This window comes from Antechinus flavipes, chromosome 3 (assembly GCF_016432865.1).
Source record: "Antechinus flavipes isolate AdamAnt ecotype Samford, QLD, Australia chromosome 3, AdamAnt_v2, whole genome shotgun sequence".
In the NCBI taxonomy this organism is placed as follows: domain Eukaryota; kingdom Metazoa; phylum Chordata; class Mammalia; order Dasyuromorphia; family Dasyuridae; genus Antechinus; species Antechinus flavipes.
Genome location: NC_067400.1, coordinates 523,303,926 through 523,328,009, shown reverse-complemented (window position 1 = coordinate 523,328,009; position 24,084 = coordinate 523,303,926). Strand labels below are relative to the sequence as shown.

At 34.9% G+C, this 24,084-nt stretch overlaps 1 protein-coding gene across 1 annotated transcript in view; it reads left to right on the top strand.

Moving 5' to 3' along the window:
* Window positions 1–20,389, top strand: part of RSF1 (remodeling and spacing factor 1) — a 129,030-nt gene extending 108,641 nt beyond the window's left edge. Inside the window, exons 12-16 of the mRNA XM_051987197.1 lie at window positions 2,303–2,370; window positions 4,241–4,448; window positions 5,383–5,603; window positions 9,580–9,765; window positions 12,635–20,389. Of these exons, the coding sequence (XP_051843157.1) occupies window positions 2,303–2,370; window positions 4,241–4,448; window positions 5,383–5,603; window positions 9,580–9,765; window positions 12,635–13,218 (1,267 nt within the window). The 3' untranslated portion in view covers window positions 13,219–20,389. The remainder of the gene's footprint in view (window positions 1–2,302; window positions 2,371–4,240; window positions 4,449–5,382; window positions 5,604–9,579; window positions 9,766–12,634) is intronic.
* Window positions 20,390–24,084: the final 3,695 nt, after the last annotated feature.

Below are 24,084 nucleotides of genomic sequence, written 5' to 3'. Positions count from 1 at the left end.
AATCTGACAAAAATAAAAAACTATAAAAATGTATAATCCAAGAAGCAGTAATAGCAATAAGCAATTCTTATTCAAAATAACCGCAGAATGTATAGGATAAATAATTGGAAAGTTATTATTCATTGTACTGTGCTTGTCTTATAATAAACATGACAATATATTAGTTTTAATGCTACCAAAAAGCACAGTTTACAAGATGGAAAAAATAATAGCAAAATTCATTTGGAGAAATAATTTTTATCCTTATTTGATTTGTGGTCACATTTAATAGCAGATATTTTGTTTCATCATACTTTCTATTCTTATTTCCTATCCTGCCCTTTAGATGTTTTCACTTTCTACCTTACTTGGAAAATATAAGCCATACATTGTAAGCTTCTTTCTCAATCCTGTTTCACACTTCAATTCCTTCTTCCTTCATTACCTATCCTTTTCCCCTTTTCTCTCATCTATTAGGAAAAGAGGGGTTCTTCTCTTTGGTTACAGTAGCTTCTGAAATTGTGTCTTCTACCCATCTAATTTCTTCAACTGCATATTGAGTTCCTTTTCTTTTTATCATCCCCACTCTATCATCTGGATCCTCATTGGCTGCCAAAAAAATCTCTGGTCTACCTTTTATTTCCTCCTTGTCATAAATTTATACTTTGAAGGAACCTTAGAGGCAATGAAATCCAAACCTCCCATTTTATAAATCAGAAAACTCATGCTTATTGAGGTGAAGGGACTTTGCCTAGATCTCTTAGGTTTTATTATGGACTCATATGATGTAAAATGCCACCCTATGTAATGCTGTCATCTATCAGGGTATCACTCCGTGTCTTTTATTACTAGGCGACTGTAGGCAGAATATTTTCTATTCACTGCCCCATCTCATTCACCCCATTTTCACTCCTCAGCCCCTTACAGTTTGGATTCCAGGCTTAGTCCTTGCTTCTTTCAAGGGTCCCATCAATGTCTTAAATCCTCAATACAGTATTCTTTTCTCAGTCTTCATTTTCTGTTATTTCTTTGACATTTATCTGACTAGCTTTTCCTCTTGGAGACTCCTTCCTAGACTTCCTTGACACTACACTTGCTTCTTTGACTATTCTGATTTTCTCAGTCTCCTTTACTGGAATAAACTGACTCTTACTGTTAATGTTTGTGTTGCAGGGTTCCATCCTGAACCATCTTTTTTACTGTATTTTTATTGGTGGTGATTTCATCTGTTCTCTTAGGTTATAATATCATTTTTATGTAAATGACTCATACATATACATTATGTGCATTAATAAAATAGCAAAAGTTTATATAGGGCTTTACATATATTAACTCATTTTTTACTGTCGTAACAGCCCTGAAAGGTGGGTCCAATTATTATCTCTATATTATAGGTGAGAAAACTAAAATAGAGGTCAGATAACTTTCTCAGAGTGATGTTAGTAAGTATCTGAGGCAGGATTTTTTTTTTTAATTTAAGTTTTATTTTCAATTCTAAATTCTCTGTAGAGAGTATTGTAGGAGTTTAAACTCGGGTCTTCTGGACTTCTAAAGCAGTGCCTTATCTTCTGTGCCAACTTTCTTTCTTTCTTACCCTTATCTGTCTCCTGAACTCTCCTGCTCTACATTGGCACCAGCTACTGCAGTGTCAAGTTAAATGTCCAATAGGCATCTCAAACTTGTTCTCCAATCTCTATTATTTGTTTGCCATCTCTTGATGTGACTCCCCACTATCCAGGCAGTTGCTAAAGCTTGTCAAGTTCATGTCCACAATCTCTCCCAATTCTTGCCTTTGTCACTATTTGTGTCAAAAGCTCACGCCTCCAGTCGTATCTTCTCATCTCTGAGGTTCCATTTTCTTGTCTAGCATGGAGACAAAATTTGCTCTACCACCTCACAGAGTTATAAAGAAATTGTTTTGTGAACCTTCAACACTATGAAAATATGAATTGTTATAAGTGAAGCAACATACAGTCTTTGTTTCTTTGGAAGAGCACATTTGTGGGTCTTCATTTCTTATTGGCTTTTTCTTTTTAAAGTTCTTTTTATGCATTCTCCAACTGTTGGTAAAGAGAGAGCATACTATAAAGCATAAAGAGTAGAATGAAGGAGGAGAGTGCACAATTGTGAATTGGACAGCTTGGTTTTTCTCTTAGTTGTAGTATTAACCAGATATGTAATAACGGGCAAATTGCTTAACTGTTTGGGCTAGGTTTTCATATCAATAAAATGGGACAGTTTTTAAACTTGATTTCAAACCATAGACGTCTAGTAATTTAAATTATATCTGAGTTTTAATGTAAACATTATGTGATTGTTTTAGATTTGATGAATTTGATGAGGCAATTGATGAAGCAATTGAAGATGATATTAAAGAAGCTGACGGAGGGGGTATGTCTCTATTATTTTCAGCTCTGTCAAAAATACACTCCAAATATCCTGGAAAGGTACAATAGGTTTAAATATTATATATTAAGTGTTGTCTGGGCATATAATATGAAGAACAATTCTATTTTCAAATTAAATCCTCCTAGTGATTGTTAACAGCATAAAACCAAACTTTACTTATTATAAGGGAGCTGTTGTTCCTGTGTCTGATCATAAATTCTGTATTTTTATTAGGAATAAAGTGGAAACCAAAGGAAATTTTTCACATAAGGCATTTTGATTTTAGAGTATTTGTTTTCAGAAAAGTTCTTTGATGACTTTTAGACAATCTTTATTTTTCATCTTGATTTAGTAATCAAGGCTCTCAGGGTCTCTTAAGTTTTATTACAATAAAAAATTGGAGAGTAATATAGTAATCATGCCTAATGAATTAAGAGACCAAGTTTTCCTCAGTCATAGTTGTCCTTCATAATCTGACCCTCTCAGGACAGTTTCTGATTTTCTTTTAGTAATTAACAAAGACTAATTTATCTGCTTCTAAAAGATACTATTATCCCATGAATACACAATGTATGAATTCAGAGATATAAAACAATCCATACAGTATGGTAATCATATATCAAAAGTAATATTGACATCTACATAGTGGATGGATGATATGGATGTTCTTACTGTCGAGCCAACCCACTTATTCAACAATAACTTGGCTTCTCCAAGTAGAGACAAGTAGCCAGGCCAGTTTGCTAATATTAGAGTATTCCTATTGTTGCTTTTTATTGGTCATTTCCCTTAGAGATAGTAGAGTCCATTGATGAGACCTGGTTCATATGAATATAAGCACTTTTATTTTTAACACAAGGTCCTTGATGAAAAGTTTTTTGTTTCACTTTATTTGATAGAGTGAAAGATTCGGTTACTTTTATTGACTATACATGGTGATGATTTTTTTGTTTGCTTTAGCTGAGACAATTGGGGTTAAGTGATTTTCCCAGGGTTACACAGCTAGGAACTGTTAGGTTTCTGAGATCAAATTTGGACTCAGGTCTTCCTGAGTTAAGAGCTGGTGCTCTATCTACTGCACCACCTAGTTGCCTCTTGTTTGTTTGTTTTTTTACTTCTATCAGATTACCAGACATATGAACTAGAGGTGATATCAGCTTGTGTTGTCTAGCTGGAATATAATGGTACTGAGTCTATTCATAGCAAAGCTCTCAGAAGATCTGTCTACCAAATAGATTAACTGAAGGATAGTAGAGATGAAAATGGCCTTGCGAAAGGAGTCTCCTATTTTTTGAACAAAACTTAGACTTAATTAAGTTTGTTAGGAGTATTGCAAATTTACTAGCTGAGGTTTTTTGATTTTCATTTTCAGGGACGGTATTTTCTAGCAAATTGAGAATTAGCCTAATTTCAGATCTCACCTCTGATGATCATTATCTCAGTGACCAGTGCCAAATCTTTTAAATCTCTGCACGCTTCAATTTTTTCATTTATGAAAAAGGATTATTATTACTTGGAGCGCCTTTTGTAAGGCTAAATTGTGGCCACCTCTTTAGAACTTCACAAACTTGAAAGTACCATCTGTTTGTGATTGTTATTAGTCCACGTACAGGTTGGTCAAGCCTTCTCTTTCAGGCACTTCCAGAGATAGCTGCCAACAGTCATTCTTTAACATTCTCCTGACTTGTATTGTCACATAATTACTAGGTTTGAATCAATAGCTGAAGTTGTGAGAAAACTGCTTATTGGTAAATTTGGAAATGGAGGGAGCAAGGGAACTGAAAGGTTGCAGAGGAAGGGTGAGGTGTTCTTTATATAAAAGATTTAGCTGTGAATGCTCCATTTCTTCATTTTTCTCCTTTCATTGGCATAGGAATTGGCAGGGGAAAAGATATTTCCACCATTACAGGTCACCGAGGGAAAGATATCTCAACCATTTTGGAAGAAGAAAGGAAAGAAAGCAAGCGGCCCCAGCGGGCAGCTGCTGCCCGACGGAAGAAACGGCGGCGGCTGAATGATCTTGATAGTGACAGCAATCTGGATGAAGAGGAGAGTGAGGATGAATTCAAGATTAGTGATGGGTGAGTTGGATGTGGAGAGAAAAGACTACTGATACATACCAGCAATGATCCAAGTAGAGATGCTTAGAAGCCTTGTAGGCCAGTTATTACTTAAACTGAATAGAGGGAATGTGAATTTGAACTGTCAAAGAGTTAAAACTCTTTTTTGTACATTGTAATAAAAATCAATCTTGAATTAACTACTTCCATTTTAAAACTTTAATCCCACTTTAATCACCCTAGATGAAGTGTACCACTGAAAGTTTTTATCAATTAACCAACTATTTCTTGAGCACTCCCTATTTGGAAGGCAGTGTTCTTGTGCTGGAAATGTTTTTTACCTTCCTCAAATCCCTTGTGCCTTTGTTTTGAATCTCTTTTTTGCATTTTTGACATTCTGAATATTAATATGTTTATTTGTATAAATATTTTGTTTTTCCTGTAGTTTGTACATTTTTTCAGCCAAATTGTTGCCTTAGCATCTGTATTCATAGTGTGGTGTCCTGTACACAAAAGATTTATATAGTAAATAAGTTTGAGGATTTTTGGGTCACTTTTTTTTGTTTGTTTAGAATACTTTGCAGTGGATTGAAAAATAAAAATAAAATAATAGTTATCTTCCAGGCACTGGAATAATTTGGCAATTATAATTTTATTTTTATATCTAAATATACCATGTTTGTAATTTCAAAGCACTTTATATAGACTATCTCACTCGATGGGGAAGATGATTAACTTATCCTCATTTTACATGATTTCCTGGTTTTACAAGAAAGAAAATACAAGCACATGGTGACTATGGCTCATGTTACAGCCCTTCCCAATGCTAAAAATGGTGTGATAAATAAGCACAAGGACTGGGAGTTGCAACTAAGTGTCCTAAGTCTTAGCAAGTTTTCTTAGCAAACATCCACAATTCATTCTTTGTTGTCTATAATTTTTTCCTCATGGATAGATCTCAGGATGAGTTTGTTGTGTCTGAGGAAAACCCAGATGAGAGTGAAGAGGAACAGCCTTCAAATGATGACAGTGACACAGAATTCTGTGCCCGAAGACCCCGACGGCACCACTCCAAACCAATGAGGCAGAGCAGGCGTTTGAGAAGAAAGACAATGAAGAAAAAATATTCTGATGATGATGAAGACGACGACTCTGAAGAAAATAGTAGAGCATCTGGTAGGAATGATGGTTTTACTGGCATTTTTTATCATGCCAGTATATTTTGGCTTTGTAATTTTAAAAATGCCTAAAATAAGACTTGATTCTGAAATGTGCACATATAGTATGAGGTTTCTTTTGTTCCAGGCATTTTGTCCTAGTTTCTTCATTTTAAATTCAATTATATTCTCCTAACATTAACCAAGCATCTATATTTTCCCAAGCTCGTTGGGCTACAAAAATAAGTAAAATGGGGGCAGCCAGTTGATGCATTGGTTAGAGCATGAGCCAGGAAGTCAGAAAGAGTTCAAATCTGGCCTCAGATACTTAATACTTCCTGTCTGTGTGACCCTGGGCAAGTTACTTAGCCCCAGTTACCTCAGGATGAAAAAAAAAAAAAGTAAAATGTTTTCTGAGTCTCAAAGAGTTTACAATCTAATTAATGGAGAAAATGTATACTCAAATAGACACATCCTTGTTTCCTAGCATAGTACTTTTACACATAGGAAGTACATAATAAATGTCAGTGGGAATCATTGAAAATCACCAATACAGAGCTTAAGAATTTAGCTGATGGTGCTCACAAAAGATAGGGATTCTTCAGTCCTGCCTTGCAAAATCTATATGTGTATTGAATGTGCCTTTGGGCTGATAGTATGCAGTAAGGAGTTGTGATTATGGAGCCAGGTCAGTAGTAAATATTAGCATCCATAGACAAATATTTACCAATATTTGAAGGGAACTTATTCATTTGAGGATATTCATTCTCTAACATTTATCTAATATTTGGTGGATAATTAATGAACTAAGAGGATTTTTAAGCATTCATGATGGAAAGATTACTATTAAATAGAAAATTTGACTTTCAAATACAAGATTCAAGAGAAGCATAAGAAATTAGAGAAAAAAGAGAACCTGCAAAGATTAAACTGTTTACATTCTACCTAAGACCTTTCTCATTATTAGGGCACTTAGAAGGAATGTAGACAAAAACACAGGTGTGACTTGATGATGGAATTACATCTTATAAAAATCAAGAGGTGAGAAAGAATACATTGGGACAGATAGGATATGGAAAATTATCTCAATAAAAGAGGTGTGAAAACACTTACACAATAGATAGTAAGATAATGAGTTGGCAGATAATGCGTATACTTTATTCTCATCAAAATTGGTTCAGAGAGAGGGGCTACTAAGTGGCCAGCCCTGAAGTCAGGAGGACCAGAGTTCAAATCTGGCCTCAGACACTTAACCCTTCCCAGGTGGGTGACTCTGGCCAATTACCTCATCAAAAAAAAAAAAAAAATTGATTCAGAAAGGTAATAACATATGTGATCATGTTGTTGAATATACTGGGAAGTAGGAGAGTAAGGAGGTAAGAGAAGGGGAAACTTATAGAAAAGAGGGAAAATTAGGTAAGTTGATTAGAAGCAAAACATTTTAGAAGAGGGAAGAACAGGTGAAAGAAAGATAGATAGGAAAAATAGGATGGAGGAAAACAGACAGTTATAATCATAACTGAAAAAAAAAATTAGTAGTGAGTTTCTCTGATAAAGACCTCATAGAAAATGAGTCAAATTTATAAAAATTCAAATCATTTCCCAATTGATAAACAATCAAAGGATATAAATAACAGATTTTTAGAGGAAATCAAAGCTATTTATAGTCACATGAAAAAATGCTTTACATTAAATCATTGATGTTATTGATTAAAAAAACTGAAAGAACCCTCAGGTACTGCTTCACATCTATCAGATTGGTAATTGGTAATCTAATAAAAGCAAAAGGATAAAATGACAAATATTGGTGGAGTGGGCAAATTGTGATGCCAGTACACTCTTAGTGGAGTTGTGAACTGATCTAGCCCTTCTGGAGAACAATTTGGAATTATAAAAACCTGCATACTCTTTGACCGAGCAGCACCACTAATAGGTCTTTATCCCAAAGTGATTTTCTTTTTTAAGAAAAAGAATTATATGTACAAAAATTTGTGGTGGCAAAGAATTAGAATTGAGAGGATATTCATCAATTAGGTAATGGCTAAATAAGTTGTGGTATATGATTGTATTGAAATGCTATTATACTATAAGAGTGTTTTCCAAAAAACCTGCAAACAGTTAATATGAACTAGTGCAAAATGAAATGAGTAGAACCAGAAAAACATTTTATACAGAAATAGTATAACAACTATCGGTTATGAGATTCTTAGCTGTTCTGGTCATGATAGTGATTCAAGGCACTTCTGAAGGAAATATGATGAAAAATGAAAAGTGCTGTTACTCTTCCAATGAAAGAACTGATGAGTCTGAATGCAGATTGAAGCCTCTTTTTAAACTTCTCTTTTGTTACCCCCTCTTCTTGGGGTTATCCCCTTTCTGCCTCCTTCCCTTTTGAGTAAAATAGATTCCTAAATCTAACTGAATATGCATGCATGCATGTTCATATATTTTTCCCTCTTTAAACCACTTCAGAAAAAAATGAAGTTCAAATCAAATGAAAGAGGTACTTCTTTGTTGCCCCTCTTTTACATAAGATAATTTTGCCCATTTTTCTTCTCCTTTCACCCTTTTCTCAAACTATCTCTATTTAACCCTTTAATTTTTTTTTAAGAACATTTCAACATGGAAGCTACTAAATCTTTTGTGATACTGATTATAGTTCCACAATATTCAATTGGTTTCTTTGCAATTTTGGCTTTCATTCTGGCTATAAAATTTTTATTTTGGGAACTCTTTTCAGGAGGTGATCAGGCTATTCTAATTTCTATTTTCCCTCCTAGTTTTAAAATTTGGATGTAATGTTCTTCAAATTTGATATCTAGGCTCTTCTTTTGGTCCATGGCTTTCAGAGAGTACAATAATTCTTAAATTATATTTCAATCTATTTTCTAGGTCAGTTGCTTTTCCCAATGTACAAATTTTTTTCATTCTTTTGTTTATCAAAGTCTCATGAAGTCATTGGCCTTTCACTTGTCTAATTCTAATTTTTAAGGAATTATTTTCTTCACTAAGTTTTTGTATCTCTTTTTTCCATTTGACCAATTCTATTTTTTTAAGTTGGTTGTATGTCTGAGCGTGTGTGCACACGCCCACCTCTTTTACCAAACTTCATTCTTTTTAAAATTTACTTGTATCATTTCTTTTCTCAATTTTTTTTTTCTCTACTCCTCTTATCCTTAAAAGTTAAGCTCTGCTCACCTTGGGATGGTTAGGCATTGTCCCAAGCTTCAGGCTTTTTCTTGCTGCTCTTTTCAGAACTAATTCTAGGAATCTGTAAATTCTTTTAAATTTCCAAACTGATATTGTCACTGGGGAAGAGGTATAGTCACTGTCCTTCTGGTCTTCACTCAAGAAGGAGCCCTAGCTCCTCTGCATCCAAAAGTATGAATGTTCTTCTTTGCCCTGGAACTATTACCCAGAACTAAGCATAGGAAATAGTTTCCAGATAATGCCTTGTCTAGCTCTCAGGCTCAGTTCAGAATCTCCTGTAATCTCTTTCTAATTAGTTGTTTCCTTCCTCTGACTCTTGCTGCTGCTGTTACTATAGGCAACATACAGGCTCTGGGGCCAACCCCTACCTGGGTGTAACAGACCTCCTCTTCAGATCTCTGCAGTTGTCTCACTGACTGCTCCAGAATTTGATTTGATGTTTGAAACTGGGTTGCTGCCTCTACTCTGACATTTTGGCCCCACCCTGGATTCATTGTTATCCGGCAGCATTCTGGTCCTTGATAGGTTCTACTGTTTCATATCCAAATTGGTTAGGGAATCTGTTGTTTAACTATACATATATATTTAGTGACTGATATACATAATTTAAGGAAAATGATCAACATGTGCAGTTTATTGAAATTAGATGCCATATCTAAAGATAAAAGACCCTTTTTTAGGGGCATTCAAGTTACATAACTTAAAATATATAAAATTTCTAATTTTAAGAAAAATTAATAGGATTCTCTTTTTCTTGTTGTTTTATTTAATGTCCTTTTAAACAGAAAGTGATTATAGTGATTACAGTGAAGATTACCTGGAAACTAGACGGAGAAGGTCAAGAAGAAACCAGAAAAGACAAGTCAACTATAAAGAGGACTCAGAAAGTGATGGTTCCCAGAAGAGCTTCAGATATGGGAAAGAAATGAGACGAGTTCACAAACGCAGGCTTTCCAGCTCAGATAGTGAAGGTAAGGAATAGAATATTGATTTATTAACTTTGTTGGAGGTAAGGGTTTGGCCCCAAATAAGACATGAAGAATAAAGCAAGTTTATGATGAGATTAGAAAATTTTTTTATAAAATTGAACTTCATGGTTTTCCTGGTTATTAATTCTATTTTTCTCACACATTTAGTGATGTGAATATTTTGGGCTTTTCTGCCATGTCTTTTCAATGGCTGTGAAAGTAGAATCCAAAGCCTGTTTTAACTCCTACAGTTCTGGAGGGGCTACAAGTATAGCACTGGCAATATAGATTCTCTAAGAAACTTATAAAATATCAGAGAGGCTCCTCACCAGGCTGGCTAAACTATGATAGATTCTTTTGGCCACAACAACTAATTAATGCCAATTAATTAATGCCAATAGCATTACTTATAGCATTACTATAAGCACAACTTAGAGATGTGCTGATAATATTCTTTGTCGAAAGAAGTATTCACACTGATAAAATTGCAGATGCTCAAAGAAAATAAAATATATCAAAAACTACAGAACAGGTTGCTAGGTTTTGTTTCTTGTTTGAATCATAGGGTTTTTTTGTTTTTTGTTTGTTTGTTTGTTTTGCTGAGGCAATTGGGGTTCAGTGACTTGCCCAGGGTCATACAGCTAGGAAGTATTAAGTGTATGAGGGCAGATTTGAATTCAGGGCTGGTGTTCTATTCACTGTACCACCTAATTGCCCTGCATCATATAGTTTCAATTAGAAATTAAATCATCTTTTTTAAAATCCAAGCATTGTAACTTTTTCATACCCACAGTGGATAAAATGAGATCCCTTTCTAGAATTCTTATTTTGTAGAATTGTAGATTATCAGAGTTTTATGGACTATTAATGATCATTTAGTACAGTAGGTTGTAAAGCATTATTCATGAATGAATGAAAAAACATTTCTTGGGTACTTAGTATATCCCAACTCCTGTGCTAAGTGCTAGAGATACAGATATCAAATGTGAGACATTCTCTGCTTTCAAAGACCTCACATTCTAATTGGGAGAGGAGAATTCAGACAAAAGAGGTATGTGGAAAGACCCAAAAGGCCTAGGGCCCAGTTGTGGGGCTTATAGCAAAGCCTAGAAGTCCTTTGGCAATGTCTGTAAGGTAATGGACAGTGTTAGTGTTCTGCATGGTGTAGAGGTAAGAGCAGAAGGACTTTAATTGTAATACAAATAGTAAGGCCTAATAGTCCTCTACTCCATTTCCACAAAAGAAACAGTTCTTCTTCCATCTTATCTGGCCCAGAACAAGTTCTTCGTGCTCTGAGCTGGTGTAGGGATTGCATTGGGAAAGCAGAATTAAAAGGAAGACACATTATATCCTCCTGAAGTCGTCTTTTCTTTGAGCTAAACATTTTCATAACTAAAAATTTTTTTTTTTTTTGAGAAAATAGGAAGCCAGGTGGGTTAGAGAATAATGCTATATAACTTTAAATACACTTTCCACATATAAAATCATAACCATAAAATGATAAAAATGTGAGATGATGATAATTAAGCAGTCTGAAACAGTTTATTCACAACTTTTTAGGAACTTATTTTGAATACTTCTTAGTTTAGCTTTTTTCTGATACTGTAAATTTCCAATTATTTGAAGTACATGAGTTAGATTGTTTTTGTCCTTCCATTTTCTCTTCTCTCCAAATTCTTACCCATGTCCAACAACTGTACTTTTGCATTCTGGTCTGCTAATAGAATAGTCTATGAGAAAATTAGATGTGACTTATTTTGGGCTGAACAGTTGAATGTCTTTTTGGAAAGTGTGTATGTATCCACATTCCAAAAACAAATTAATTTTTATTATCTTTTGTGCCTTGCACATAATCAGCATTTAACCATTGTTGAATAAAATTGTTTTATCTGTGTTTTTCTTCCCTCCATTAGTATCATTAGTTGAGCATTTGCTGTATTGGTTATAAAATTAAGAAAATGTCAATAGAACATAATTCCCTGCTTTTATTCTCTTGTTTCTTAATGTTTTCATTTCACCACATTTAATTAACTGCTCATTCCTATAAGTTAAAAGCCCTGACTTGGCATAGTAATGTATATTCTCTATGAGAATGTAAAGATATGTAATTAGGTTTCCATGACAGATTGAATATTCTTTCCATATATTAATATGTTGTAGTCTTGAATTTGGTGTCTAGTTCTACCCTGCTTCCTAGCCCCCCGGATCTGAATTTTGCACATATATTTATTCTAAAGCTATACAGACATCAGCTGCCTGCTATATAGTGTACTGTGCTGGACACTGCAGGGAATTCAAAGATAATACATATTCCTTGCCCTTAAGGAGCTTATGATGTAATAACTGTATATACAACACTTTCCCTTACTTTGAAGACTATAGAAGTAAAAGGGAAGAGAAAGGACCTTCTTAGTGCACAATCAGGATCGTTTTTTTCGGTTCATTGAACAAAACCATTTGGTTATGAAGGAAGTCACATACAAACTTCTCCTAGATTTAGAGTCAAAGTACAAAGTTTCTGAATCATATGACTTAGTAAAGGGAATGGCAGCAAAAAAAAAATTGAGATAATTCTTGATAATTCCTATGAATTGTCACAAAGATAGTTGAAGGATAGGGAATTAATTGTTTCTTCTTGTCTGTTGTATTGTAAGCTCCTAAGAGGCAAAGAGCATGCTTTAAAAAAAAAATAACAAACCTCTGTATGTTTTCCCAATGTCTAGGACAGTGATTTGCGCATGCATTTTAGGGGCTTAATAAGAGGTTGGATTTATGAATTGAATGAGGCCAAGGCAAAGGGGTGGGGAGCAATTTTAAGGAATCTGTTTGCCATCAGATTTGCTAATGGCTTTAAGTCTGCTACTTGTTCCAGAGAGCTACATGTCCAAGAATTCTGATGATGATGATGAGCCAGCTAAAGAATCCCAGCGATCGCTCCGGAAGCGAGGTCGAAATGCAAATGACTGTTCAGAAGCGGAAGCAGAGGAGGAGGAGGAGGAGGAAGAGGAGGGTCGACCTGCCCGAAAACGACTGCATCGAATTGAGACAGATGAGGAGGAAAATGGAGAGAATGCCGATGGTAACGTGGAGCAACGTGCAGCGGCCAGCAAGCACTCGGTATCCCATGGGCAGCATGATCATGCCAGGAAGCCCTATAGGATAGACAGTGATGAGGAAGAGGACTTTGAAAACGTTGGGAAAGTAGAAAGCCCATTGGACTATAGCTTAGTGGACTTGCCCTCTGCCAATGGACAGAGCCCTGGCAAGGCTATCGAAAACTTAATTGGCAAACCATCTGAAAAACCTCAAGCCCCTAAGGACAACACAGCCAATGCCAGCCTTGCACCCAATGGAACAGGTGGTGGGCAGGAGGCCGGAGCACCAGAAGAAGAAGAGGATGAACTTTTAAGAGTGACTGACCTTGTTGATTATGTCTGTAACAGTGAACAGTTATAAGACTTTTTTTCCATTTTTGTGCTAATTTATTCCACGGTAGCTCTCACACCAGCGGGCCAGTTATTAAAAGCTGTTTTATTTTTCCTAGAAAACTCCACTACAGGATCACTTTTTAGAAGCAAAAATTTCACCAGTCCCTGCAGTCTTTCTGTGAAGTGACCAGTTTTGAACTTTGAAGATAAATAATCGCTGTAAATTCCCTTTGATGGTTTTTTTTTTTTTTGTCTTTTTTTCCCCTAAGTTCATGGTCCTTGGTAATTTCATTCATGGGAAACACACTCTCACAGACACATACGCACACATACATGCACACACACACAGACACATTCTAATAACAACAAGATTTATATATTTTTGACTTTATAGTTCCTGAGTTCTCCTGACTTTGTGATAAAGAATGAATAAGAATGCATTCCAAATCTGTCAGGGCCCAAAATGGAATTTGGGGGTGGGAGAAAGCACTTGTGCTTTACTGTTTTCATATTAAATATATATATATATATACATATATATCATATTTAAACATTCATAACAGATTACGATTAACAGACAGTTTAAAGGTACATGTCTGTATTATTGCATTTTGTGAATTGTAGATAACATCGTACCATAGCTCATTTAGTAACAGCCTTCATGAAATCAACTTAATACTGGAGATAACCATACTTAATGAAAAAGAGACCAAGAAAGTACTATTAGTAAGAGCTCTAATTTAAGTATCTGTTACAATGGAGGTTGTTTTTTTTTCTTAATCATCTGAAAAACATTTGTACCATGAAACGTAGGATAATGACGCTTGGACAGCCAAATTGTGCTAGCAGCAAATTTTGTAAAATGGCTTTATGCATATTTGATCAGATCATCCCTACTGTACCATGTCTTGATGGCAAATATTAGTATGATTGTACTTATTTGGTCATTATGACAAAAGAGATAGTGTAACCATTACAGATAGCATAAGTATTATTTTAACAGCTGACCACTTAATGTTTAAACCTTTGAAAAGTCATTTTGAAATATATGTATCTATATAAATATAGATATCTGCATATACCATACATCAAGAAATGTCGCGCTGACAATGGGATTTTAGCACATTTGATGATGGGAGTGGGTTTTCAGGTGACTCCAAACCAATCTATTCTTGCCCTTAGTATCTACTTCAAATTGAAGTCTACAAACCAAGCAGTTCCTTTGGAAGGTTTTTAGTTTGAGTTTGTGTGTGTATGTGTACATGTGTGTATGTGTTTGTGTGTATGTTTGTGAGAGAAAGTACGTGGGGAGGGGGGGGTATGTATGTGCACATGCTTTAGGATTTTCTGCCTGGATATATTAGCAGATTTTAAATGTCGTTTTTGCCTTTGGCCATTAGAACTTTATTCAAATTTATAATACATGACCAATCTAAGAAGAAAAGCAACCAGTGTATCTCTTAAGTTTATGTGCATAGCATCCACTTACATGCTTTGACACTTTCAAGACGAAGTGATGGCTGTCATTTTAAGCAGGAAGATGAGGAATTGAACAATTGAGCACCTAGGTCACTTTAACCATGGTCCTCTTTTTAGCCTCAGTGTCATCCTGTGAATGTTCGGGTAGGACTCCTAACATTTGGACAAAGTGTAGCCTTTATGATGAAACTTCCACGTGTCCTTTTGAAAACAGAGATGGTCACTTATGGTCAGCCTTTTTTTTTTTTTTTTTTTTTTCCTGTCCATTGCTGGCAATGGATGCATGTTATCTGCTAATGGCACCAAGGGGTCACATCTTGTCTCCTCTCCAAATTAAGCCTTTTGTGTGCTAGTCAATCCATAATTAAGCACTTCTTTTTTTTTTAATTTTTTAAAAAAAATTTTTAAAAGCTGGCACTAGAACTACATATAAATACCTCTCTAGAAAACTTTGCCTGCCTTCCCTTTGTATCCCTCCCCAATTTAATCCGCAGACTTAACTTTTGGCCTTGAAAGTTTATAGCTGTTTGTTTGTTGGGTTTTTTTTTTTTTTTTTGACTGATGTTGGTTCTTTACTGTTTTATTCTATTTCATTTAAGTTCTGTAGTTCACCTGTCCATTAATATTTTTGTTGGATTCTAGCAATGTATATTTCGTCTGTTTTAAAAATAAAATAAAATAATCAAAGGCAGCCTAAAATTAGGATGCGCCAATAGTATGCTGTGTTAAGAAAGTTGTGATTTTGTTTTGAAGAGAATGTCCCATTTTAAGGGGGGAAAAATGACTTGCTAATGCAAGTCAGGCCACAAAATGCCTTTACGATTTGTGCAGTGTTTAATTGAAATTCTTTGTCTATTACTTATAGTAAATTGCAGAGGTTTAACATTTTAACTTCATTTAAAACAAGTTGACAGAGAAAGGGTGCTTGCCAGCCCCAATTTCATTTTGTACCTGAGCAAAGATAGCTACAACATACAATTTCCCTTTTATAATATGCCTTCTTCCTGCTTCTCACCCCAGAAACTTACCAGCCCCAGCTTTTACCTGAAACCTGCATTTTTACTTCAGGCACATAAGTAGAAAATGTTGCTACTATGGGATTAATATATTTTCATTGCATGCCTGATGTACAGAAATTCAGAAGGTTCTTTTTTATTTCTCCAGTGCAGAAAATTGCTGTGAATTTTTATAGTAGTATGGCAGATAGATGTGATTGTGGTACTAGCTTCTTGCAAGTTGCAATTAGGCCACTTTGATCAGCTGGTTAATTAAGGTCTTTGAATTTTTGCCTGTATGCTAAGTGGCAGAACTATTCCAGCCACAGAACTCTTCAGCCAAAGTCTATCTACCTATCTATATAATTAGAGCCACTGATAACTTAAAATGTTGCTCTCTAGGTAGTCATGAGTATGTACACCATATAGCTGATTGGCCCAACTGAAAGCTGTAGCAGTCCTACACTGGTTCTGCCCCTTGTTAAGCATTTTCAAGCCTGAATTTCTTGATCTTCACAAAGGAAATTTACCATGTGTGAATTCTAAATATAATTTTCATATATGTGAAAATAATGAAGGAAATTCAAATGTTTTTGCAAAAATATAAGAATATAATTCAGCTTACATTGAGCATTCCTTAACCATCATACAGCAAAGCTGCTTGCTTACATACAGTAAAACCCCTTTTATAAGATCCAAATTGGACTCTCCTCATACACAGTTCCATTCCATAACAAATGTATTAGAGGTTCTAATGTGGTATTCATTTTATTCAGCCATATTAAGTCAGAATTTTGGAGTATTTAGTAACACAGTCTCATTTCCTATAAACATGTTTCCTTTTTTACTGGATAATTTAAAATGAAATCATTTTGGTCATGAAAAAGAATAGGAATTATAGTTAAATTGCATTTTGATTTTGAAGATTTTCTGCTATTGGAATAATGTTCAATTTAATATTTATTGATTCTAATATGTTAGTGTAAATCCAATGGCAAACACAACTATTGGCCAAATGGAAGTGTTTTTGAATGAACTGCACGTTTTCCACATGGTGTAACCTAGCCAAGATTGCAGTCTTGATAAGGAAATATGTAAATAGTCAAAAGATTTTAAAATATTTTTAAAGCCACTGGAGACTCCTCTAAGTTTTTAAATGAAATAATTGCGAAACAATTTGTCTTGTTGTCTGATTCTTAGTTGTCACAACCCACCCCGTTTTGTTTAAGAACATTTTGAATTTGGTCACTTCAATCTGTTTATGAAGAAAAAACAGGTCTATCTAAATAGAATTAGTGGTATTGTTTTCATCACAAGAGAAGATTTTTAAAACCTGTTGCACATAAGAGATTCTGTTAGAAATAGTGACATTCTTCCCATGATTTTTCTGTTTATTCTTCACTATGAAGAAGAAAATGAAATTAAAAATATAAAAACATGATAGACTTAGTTCCACTCATAAGTGTTTCACATATCCATGTCTCTGTTTTTTATTCAAACTCAGAGTCTTGTTTTCTTTGAACTTTTCTCAACTTTAAAAATCTAAACTTTAGAGAAATACTATCTAAAAAAAAATTGATGAAGAAATTCATTCTTTGAATACCATGTTTAATTCGTCACATACACCCATATATGACAAAATATCTCAAAGGGTTTTCTTTTTATAGAAAACAACACATTTGTCATTGGCCATGAGACCAGAACATAATAGTGATATTCTTCCCCCTGATCTGACATCTTTAGAAAGTAATGTTGTTCTCTAGTAGGCAAAATTGCATAGCATTCTCTCTGGGTTACTGACTTTGTGTCTGAGCATCTCTAAGCTAGTCATTATTTATCCTAACAGTCCATCTCTTCTGTACTAGTGTCACCCACCATTCCCAATGTTAAAAATAAACAGTATACGAGTGGAGGATGAGGTTTGTGGATTTGCTTTGTTATAGTAATCCTGGAAACAAGTTTTAAACTTGTCAATCAGGAGTTTTAAATGTGTCAACAATATGTTGTAATTGTTTTTAAGACCATTTCCTTCCTCTTTGCCTTAAGTTATCATTGTCACTTCACATTTATTGAGTGCCAATAATTTGCTAGGTGCTGCCTTTTTTTCCCAATCTAAGTAGAGAAAGAACAAATCCTTGGGACCTAATAGGTCTGCCATCAGTCACCACAGGCCAGAAATTTTTCATAGTGAGTTTTTTTTGTTTTGTTTTGTTTTGTTTTACACCTCCCCACTCTTCCCATTGCCATGAGTTAAGCATTATATAGATTACCATCAACGATTTTTTTTCCTAAATATACAATTAAAAAGCCATTTTCATAGACTTGATTGTCTTAACCATTTCATTTTTGTGTAGTTCTTTGAAAATAGTGACATTGCTAAACACTACAAAAGCAGTCCTGGTGCATTTACAATTTAATGTGCAGAAATATTCTAAATTACAATACCTGTATGAGACATATAAGTCTCCATAAACCAGATTTTTGGTGGGTAAACAATTATTTATGATTTCTGAATAAGCTATTTAGACTTTGGGATAAGGACTTTAAAAAAAGATGTTGAATAGAAACTTTAAATTCATGTCAATTAACACAATTTGGAAAATATGCTGAGGTTTTTGTCCTTTTTTGCCACTGGATGATGCGAGTTAAGAATAGAATTGTCAACTCCAATTTTATACTTCCTCTTAACTTTACTCAGTTTATTGAGAAATTTTAATTTTATTGTAAAATGTGTTTTAAAATCTGTATTTATTAAGTTCTGGTGGTAGAACAATTAGCTGCATGTTAGAAATACAGCCATCCAGAAAACCGTTGTTTGGAAATTTAAGTAAACACTCAAGAGCTTCAGAAATCGTTTAACTTATTTTGTACGTTGCAAAAAAAAAAAAAATTTATTTTGCTTAGAGTGACATTTTTTATAATTGTGTACAGCTTTTAAGGGGGGTGGGAGGTGGGAAATAACACCTAAAAGTAGATTGTAGATTTTTACAGTTGTGTTTGTGATAGAATATCCACAGGTCTATGCTGTAATTAAAACTAAAACTGCTTAACAATTTGTGCCATGGTCTTTTTCATCCTACCTAAGATCTGAATTTTATTGATACAGATCAATCCTGCCATACAAAGGAGTTGTGAAACTAATACAATTACTGTCCTCAAAAGCATTCTCCAAAAATTCAAACAAAAATATATCTATTCATATAAATGAATGATCAGGAAAAGGAGTCTGAAATGACCCTAATTAGAAGAATTATAGCATATTCTGATTCTGGTTTTTCAAGGGAGTATCATACCTGGCCTAATGTTTTTTTCTCATCTCCATTTGCAAGCCAGAAGAACCAATCAGTGATATTCAGATCTGTCAAGGACAGTAAAACACAATATTGTTACTTTAAAACACATGGAAGACAGGCAAATAATTGCTTATAATGTAAGTTAGAGTACTACTATTTGTGGAAGCAAATTCATCTGCTTTTAAAATTGATGTGGCAAGAAAAAAAGCAAAAATAAGTTTTCTAATTCCAGTCTCCTTCAATACTGGTGGGTTTTGAAATTTCATTCTTTTAAATAATACATACCCAAAATTTAACATTTAATGACATTTAAACAAAAAAGGTGGTCTTTTTTTAAATTTTTAATTGCCCTCTTTTCCATTGTGTAGGACAATGGTGCCCTTAGGACGAATTCATCCGAGAAAATGTTATGATAAACATCTAATCTGTCGTTCAGCTTCTGCTGTTGTTTTCAGTTAGGATGGGCTCTTCAGTGTATTTATCAGTGCAATCCTGGTGATCTTGAGTCTCTTGCCTTGGCATAAACAATATAGGTTACTAGCAAGCAGGAATTTGGGGGTTCTGTGTGTTATTTGTTGTTTATTTAAGTAATAGTATCTGGCATTCAGAGGAACTAGTCAAATCAGAGCTGCCAGAAGATGCCTTGCAATTTAAGATATGCTTGTGTGAAATACTTTATTTACTCTTATACTTTGAATATGTTCTGTTGGGTTTTATTGTTTTTAAGAAAATATAAAATTTGTGAATTGGGTTCTCAGACTTAGGGAGTGCCTCTGTCTATTTTGTTCTTGAAGACAAGTGTTAAATGTTAAGAAGCTCAACAGTTAAGGTAAAGATATTTTAGCCTTAAAAGAAAGGCTGAACTTACATTTCTTGATGGAATCATGATCATTGCTAAAAGTGACAGGAGAACCCAGGTTGGGTTTATTCTTTATGGATGTATCCTGAATGTGGTAGTGGGAGAATATATTTTAAAAACTGGAAACGTGACTCATTGCACAGAAAATGGGTGATACTTCTCACTCTTTTTTCCCCCCACAACTATGCTATCACAAGCATGTAAATTTTGTGCATAAAAATAATGTGGGAAGAAGTCCTGATAGCCTTGGTGCTTAAGGGGTTAAACTGCAATTTATGAACAGCTAGTGTGTTAAAATTGCAATGCACAACTGTTTAAATACTATATACCTTGTAAATGAAAAACAGAATATGTTAAGGCTGGTGCCAATATTTTTGTTAATGAAATGTTCAATGTTGTCTCACTATGGTCTGGTCAGAACTCTCTTGGTGTGTAAACGAGGCCCAAAGCCATTTTATAGCTGCTGGCCTAATTGTGTAACTTTTTCTTTCATAATGCTTTTGTTATAATACCTTCTGTCATTTATTACATATAAATATGACATGTTGTCATAATAAAAAAAATTTTAAATGATTTAATGGACCTAGCATGTTGTGTTAGTAAACTAAGTTTTTGCTTTAAGCTGTAGAGCTTGTTCATAATGGTTTGGTGAACTCTCAATGATTGAGGTTCAGATCCTAGCTCTGCTCGGACCTGGCTCTGCTTCTAAGTTTGACCTTAGACAAGTCAACATTTTATAAACGCCTCATGTTTACAAAGCAATGGGGATTTTGTTTTTAACCCAGCAAATGATGGATATAGAATAAAGAATAGATAACCCAGTTGATGTCATTATGAGTGAAGAAGAGGTCTGAGGTGTGGCTTTAAGATTAGGCAAATATGTTGCCCACATTTCAGATGTGGGTTCTTGTAAAGATGTTGCCCTCCACAAAAATGAAAAAGTTGGGGAGGGAGGGACAAGTTGAAAGAGCAAGAAGATGAGTTCAATTTTTACAAAGTGAATTTGAGATACTGGGACATACAACTAGAACTTTCTAGTAATCAATTGTGGTAATAAAGTTTGGAGAGGGGGGATTGGACGAATATACAGATTTAGATTCATCTGTATAAAGACTGTGAAACCCATGGAAATACACGAAATCACTAAGAGTTTAAAGGAGCACACACAGCAGGAGGACATTAAGCCAGTGTGAAAACCAAGAAAGTGTCAAGATCGGTCAGAACTGAGCAGGGGGCCAGAACCTGAAGAGACTGGTTAGTGCCATCTAAAATGTTGCAGAAATGATAGGAGGACTAAAGAAAAAGCCTATCAAATTGAGTGGTTGAGGTTATTTGAAAAGGGCCTTTTCAGTACAGAACTACAATGGTAAGCCAGATGATAAGGGGTTGAAGAAAACATGGTGAGGACTTGAAAGAAGAAAGGAAGGGGATATAACAATGATAGCTTTCATTGATAACAGGGACTCGCAGTTTTTTTTTTTTTTTTTTAAATAATACTGAGATATGAGCATATATATAAGCAATGAGAAAAGTACTTAAAGATAGGGAGAAATTTCTGATTAGATAAATGTAGAGTATATCCCAAGGAAAATGAGGAAGAAATAAAGGATACAAGTTGAAAGGTTATGTTTGGGAAAGAGAAGTTTTCCTATTCTAGGAAGCCAGAGGAAAGAAAGGACAGATAAAAGGGGTAGAAAGTTTTTGAAATATTAGGGGAACATGAGGCAAGTCACATTAAAAGGCTTCAATCTTTGCTATCAAGTAGGAAGTGAAATCCTCTGCTTTGAAGGGAATAGAAGTTGATTTAACTTGAGTAGAATTAAGGATGTTTTAAGTCTAAAAAGAGTGAGATGAAGTTGATTTAAAAAGAATAAAAGGATTACTTTTTTTAAATAGTATTTTATTTTTCCAAATACATGTCAAGATAGTTTTCAATATTCATTTTTATAAAACTTTGTGTTCTAAATTTTTCTCCTCAAGACATCAAGCAATCTAATATAGGTTAAATATATGTAATCTTTTTAAACATATTTACATATTTGTCATGTGCAAGAAAAATCAGGGAAAAAAGCTACAAGAAAGGAAAAAGCCAATAAACAGAAAGGTGAAAATACTATGCTTCAATCTATATTCTGTCTTCATCTCTCTCTGAATGTGCTTGACGTTTTCCTTCCCAAGTCTTTTGGAACTGCTTTGAATCATTGCATTGTTGAGAACAGCCAAGTTCATCAAATTAATCATCACACAATCTTGTTACTATATATAATGTTTGCCTGGTTCTCAATTCACTCAGCATCAGTTCATGTAAGTTTTTCCAGGCTTTTCTGAAATCATTTCTTGCAGAATAATATTTCATTACTTCATATACCATAACTTATTTCAACTATTCCCCAACTGATGGAGATCCACTCAATTTCCAATTCCTTGCTACTATAAAAAGGATTACCAGGTGAGGTTAGATACTGTGAATTTTTAGTAAACCCAGTCTGTTCAATTTTGTGAATTTATCCTTCAAAGTTTGGGGGCTGAAGCAGAAAATAGAGCCAGAATAGACCATGATAGCAGAACACATAAAGGGATACTAGATAGAAGGACAAAATCTAATTGAACTGTCTAACTATAGTAATGTAAATGGTGTTGTAAATGTATTGTAAAGGAGGAAAAATGAAACCAGACTTGGAGAATGAAAAGCATTGAGGAAAAACAGTTCTTGCAACTATGGATGTCTCCTCAGACCCTTTATCCCCCTGCTAATACTTGGTGATCTCATGGGTTCCTGTGTGTTCAATTATCATCTCTATGCAAATGATTCTAAGATCTGATCTCTCTCCTGAGTTCTAATCTCACATCAAGCTTTTTGGACATCCCATAGACATCTCAAAATTAACAGATTCAAAACAGAACCATTTCTCTCCTTCCCCTCAACAAGGCTCACAAGCTAATTGTCATCTTTGACTTCATCCTCACCACACAAATCCATTGCGTTACCACTGTGTTGTCATTTCTACCTTTCTAAGGTGTCTCATAAACATTCCCTTCTCTGCACTCACCCAGCCACCATCCTGCGCAGGTGCTTACATTATCTCTGTGGTGCATTTGCCTGCCTCAAGATCCTCCCAGACCATGGCACTGCCCTTCAAGCCAAACTTCAGGGGTTTCCCGTTGTTGTCAGTCATGTGTGACTCTTCATGACCTCATTTGGAGTTTTTTGGGTAAAGAATTGTTTGCCATTTCCGTCTACAGATCATTTTTACACATCAGGAAACTGAGGCAAACAGGGTTAAGTGACTTGCCCAGGGTCACACTATGTCTGAAGCTGGATTTGACCTCCGAATGAGGAATTTGGGTGCTCTATCCACTTCACCACCTAGCTGCCTGATTTCCTATTCCTTACTGGATCAGACATAGATAGTATCCTCTGGCACTTTTTCTAAGCCCTTGAAACCTCAGGCCCTTCCTGTCTTTGCAGTTTTCTCATACTTTACTCCCTTCACACACTCTTATGATCTAGTGACAAGGGTCTCTTTGCTTCTTGCCCACCCTCAGCACTCATTCTTCGGACTTCTTGCCTTTCCAAGGGGTTGGGACCCCATTCTTTGTAAGTTCTTCCTGCTCAGCTCCACTCACTGGCTTCCATGCCTTTCTCCAAAATGAGTCAAACTCCAGCTTCTGCAGGAAACTTTCCCTCTTATCCACTCTTATCTATGTTTTAGACATTCATATTCGTGTTTGTGTTGCCATCCCCTTTTGAATGTGAGCTCCTTGTGGGCCTATTTTTGTCTTTAGCAGAGTTCTTGATATATGTTAAGTGCTGTAATCAGTTGTCAAAACAAAAAGTGTGTAGGCTAAGTGAGATAGTTGGAGACAGTAGTCTTTCAGAAGACTTGTCTGACAGAAAATTTTCAGAAAAATAATTCAGGATAATGGTGAAAAATCACCAAAAAGGAAGGTAGAGTTTAGGTTGGAGAAGAATTCTGTGGTCCTGGTGTAAAATTCGTTAAAGGGCAAAATGAGATTACCAGGGTTCAGTAGCTAACAATAATAAACTTCTGAACAGATTGAAGGGCAGCAGTGGAAAAGGATATATTCTATATATGGGGGAAAGTCAATGCAAATATATGGAACCTGGTATATAGAATATCTTTTTTCTTAAAGCTTTTTATTTTCAAAATATATATGTGGATAATTTTTGCCATTCACCCTACAAAACCCTGTGTTCTCATTTTTTTTCCCTCCCTTCTCCCCACCCCCTCCTCTAGTGGACAAGT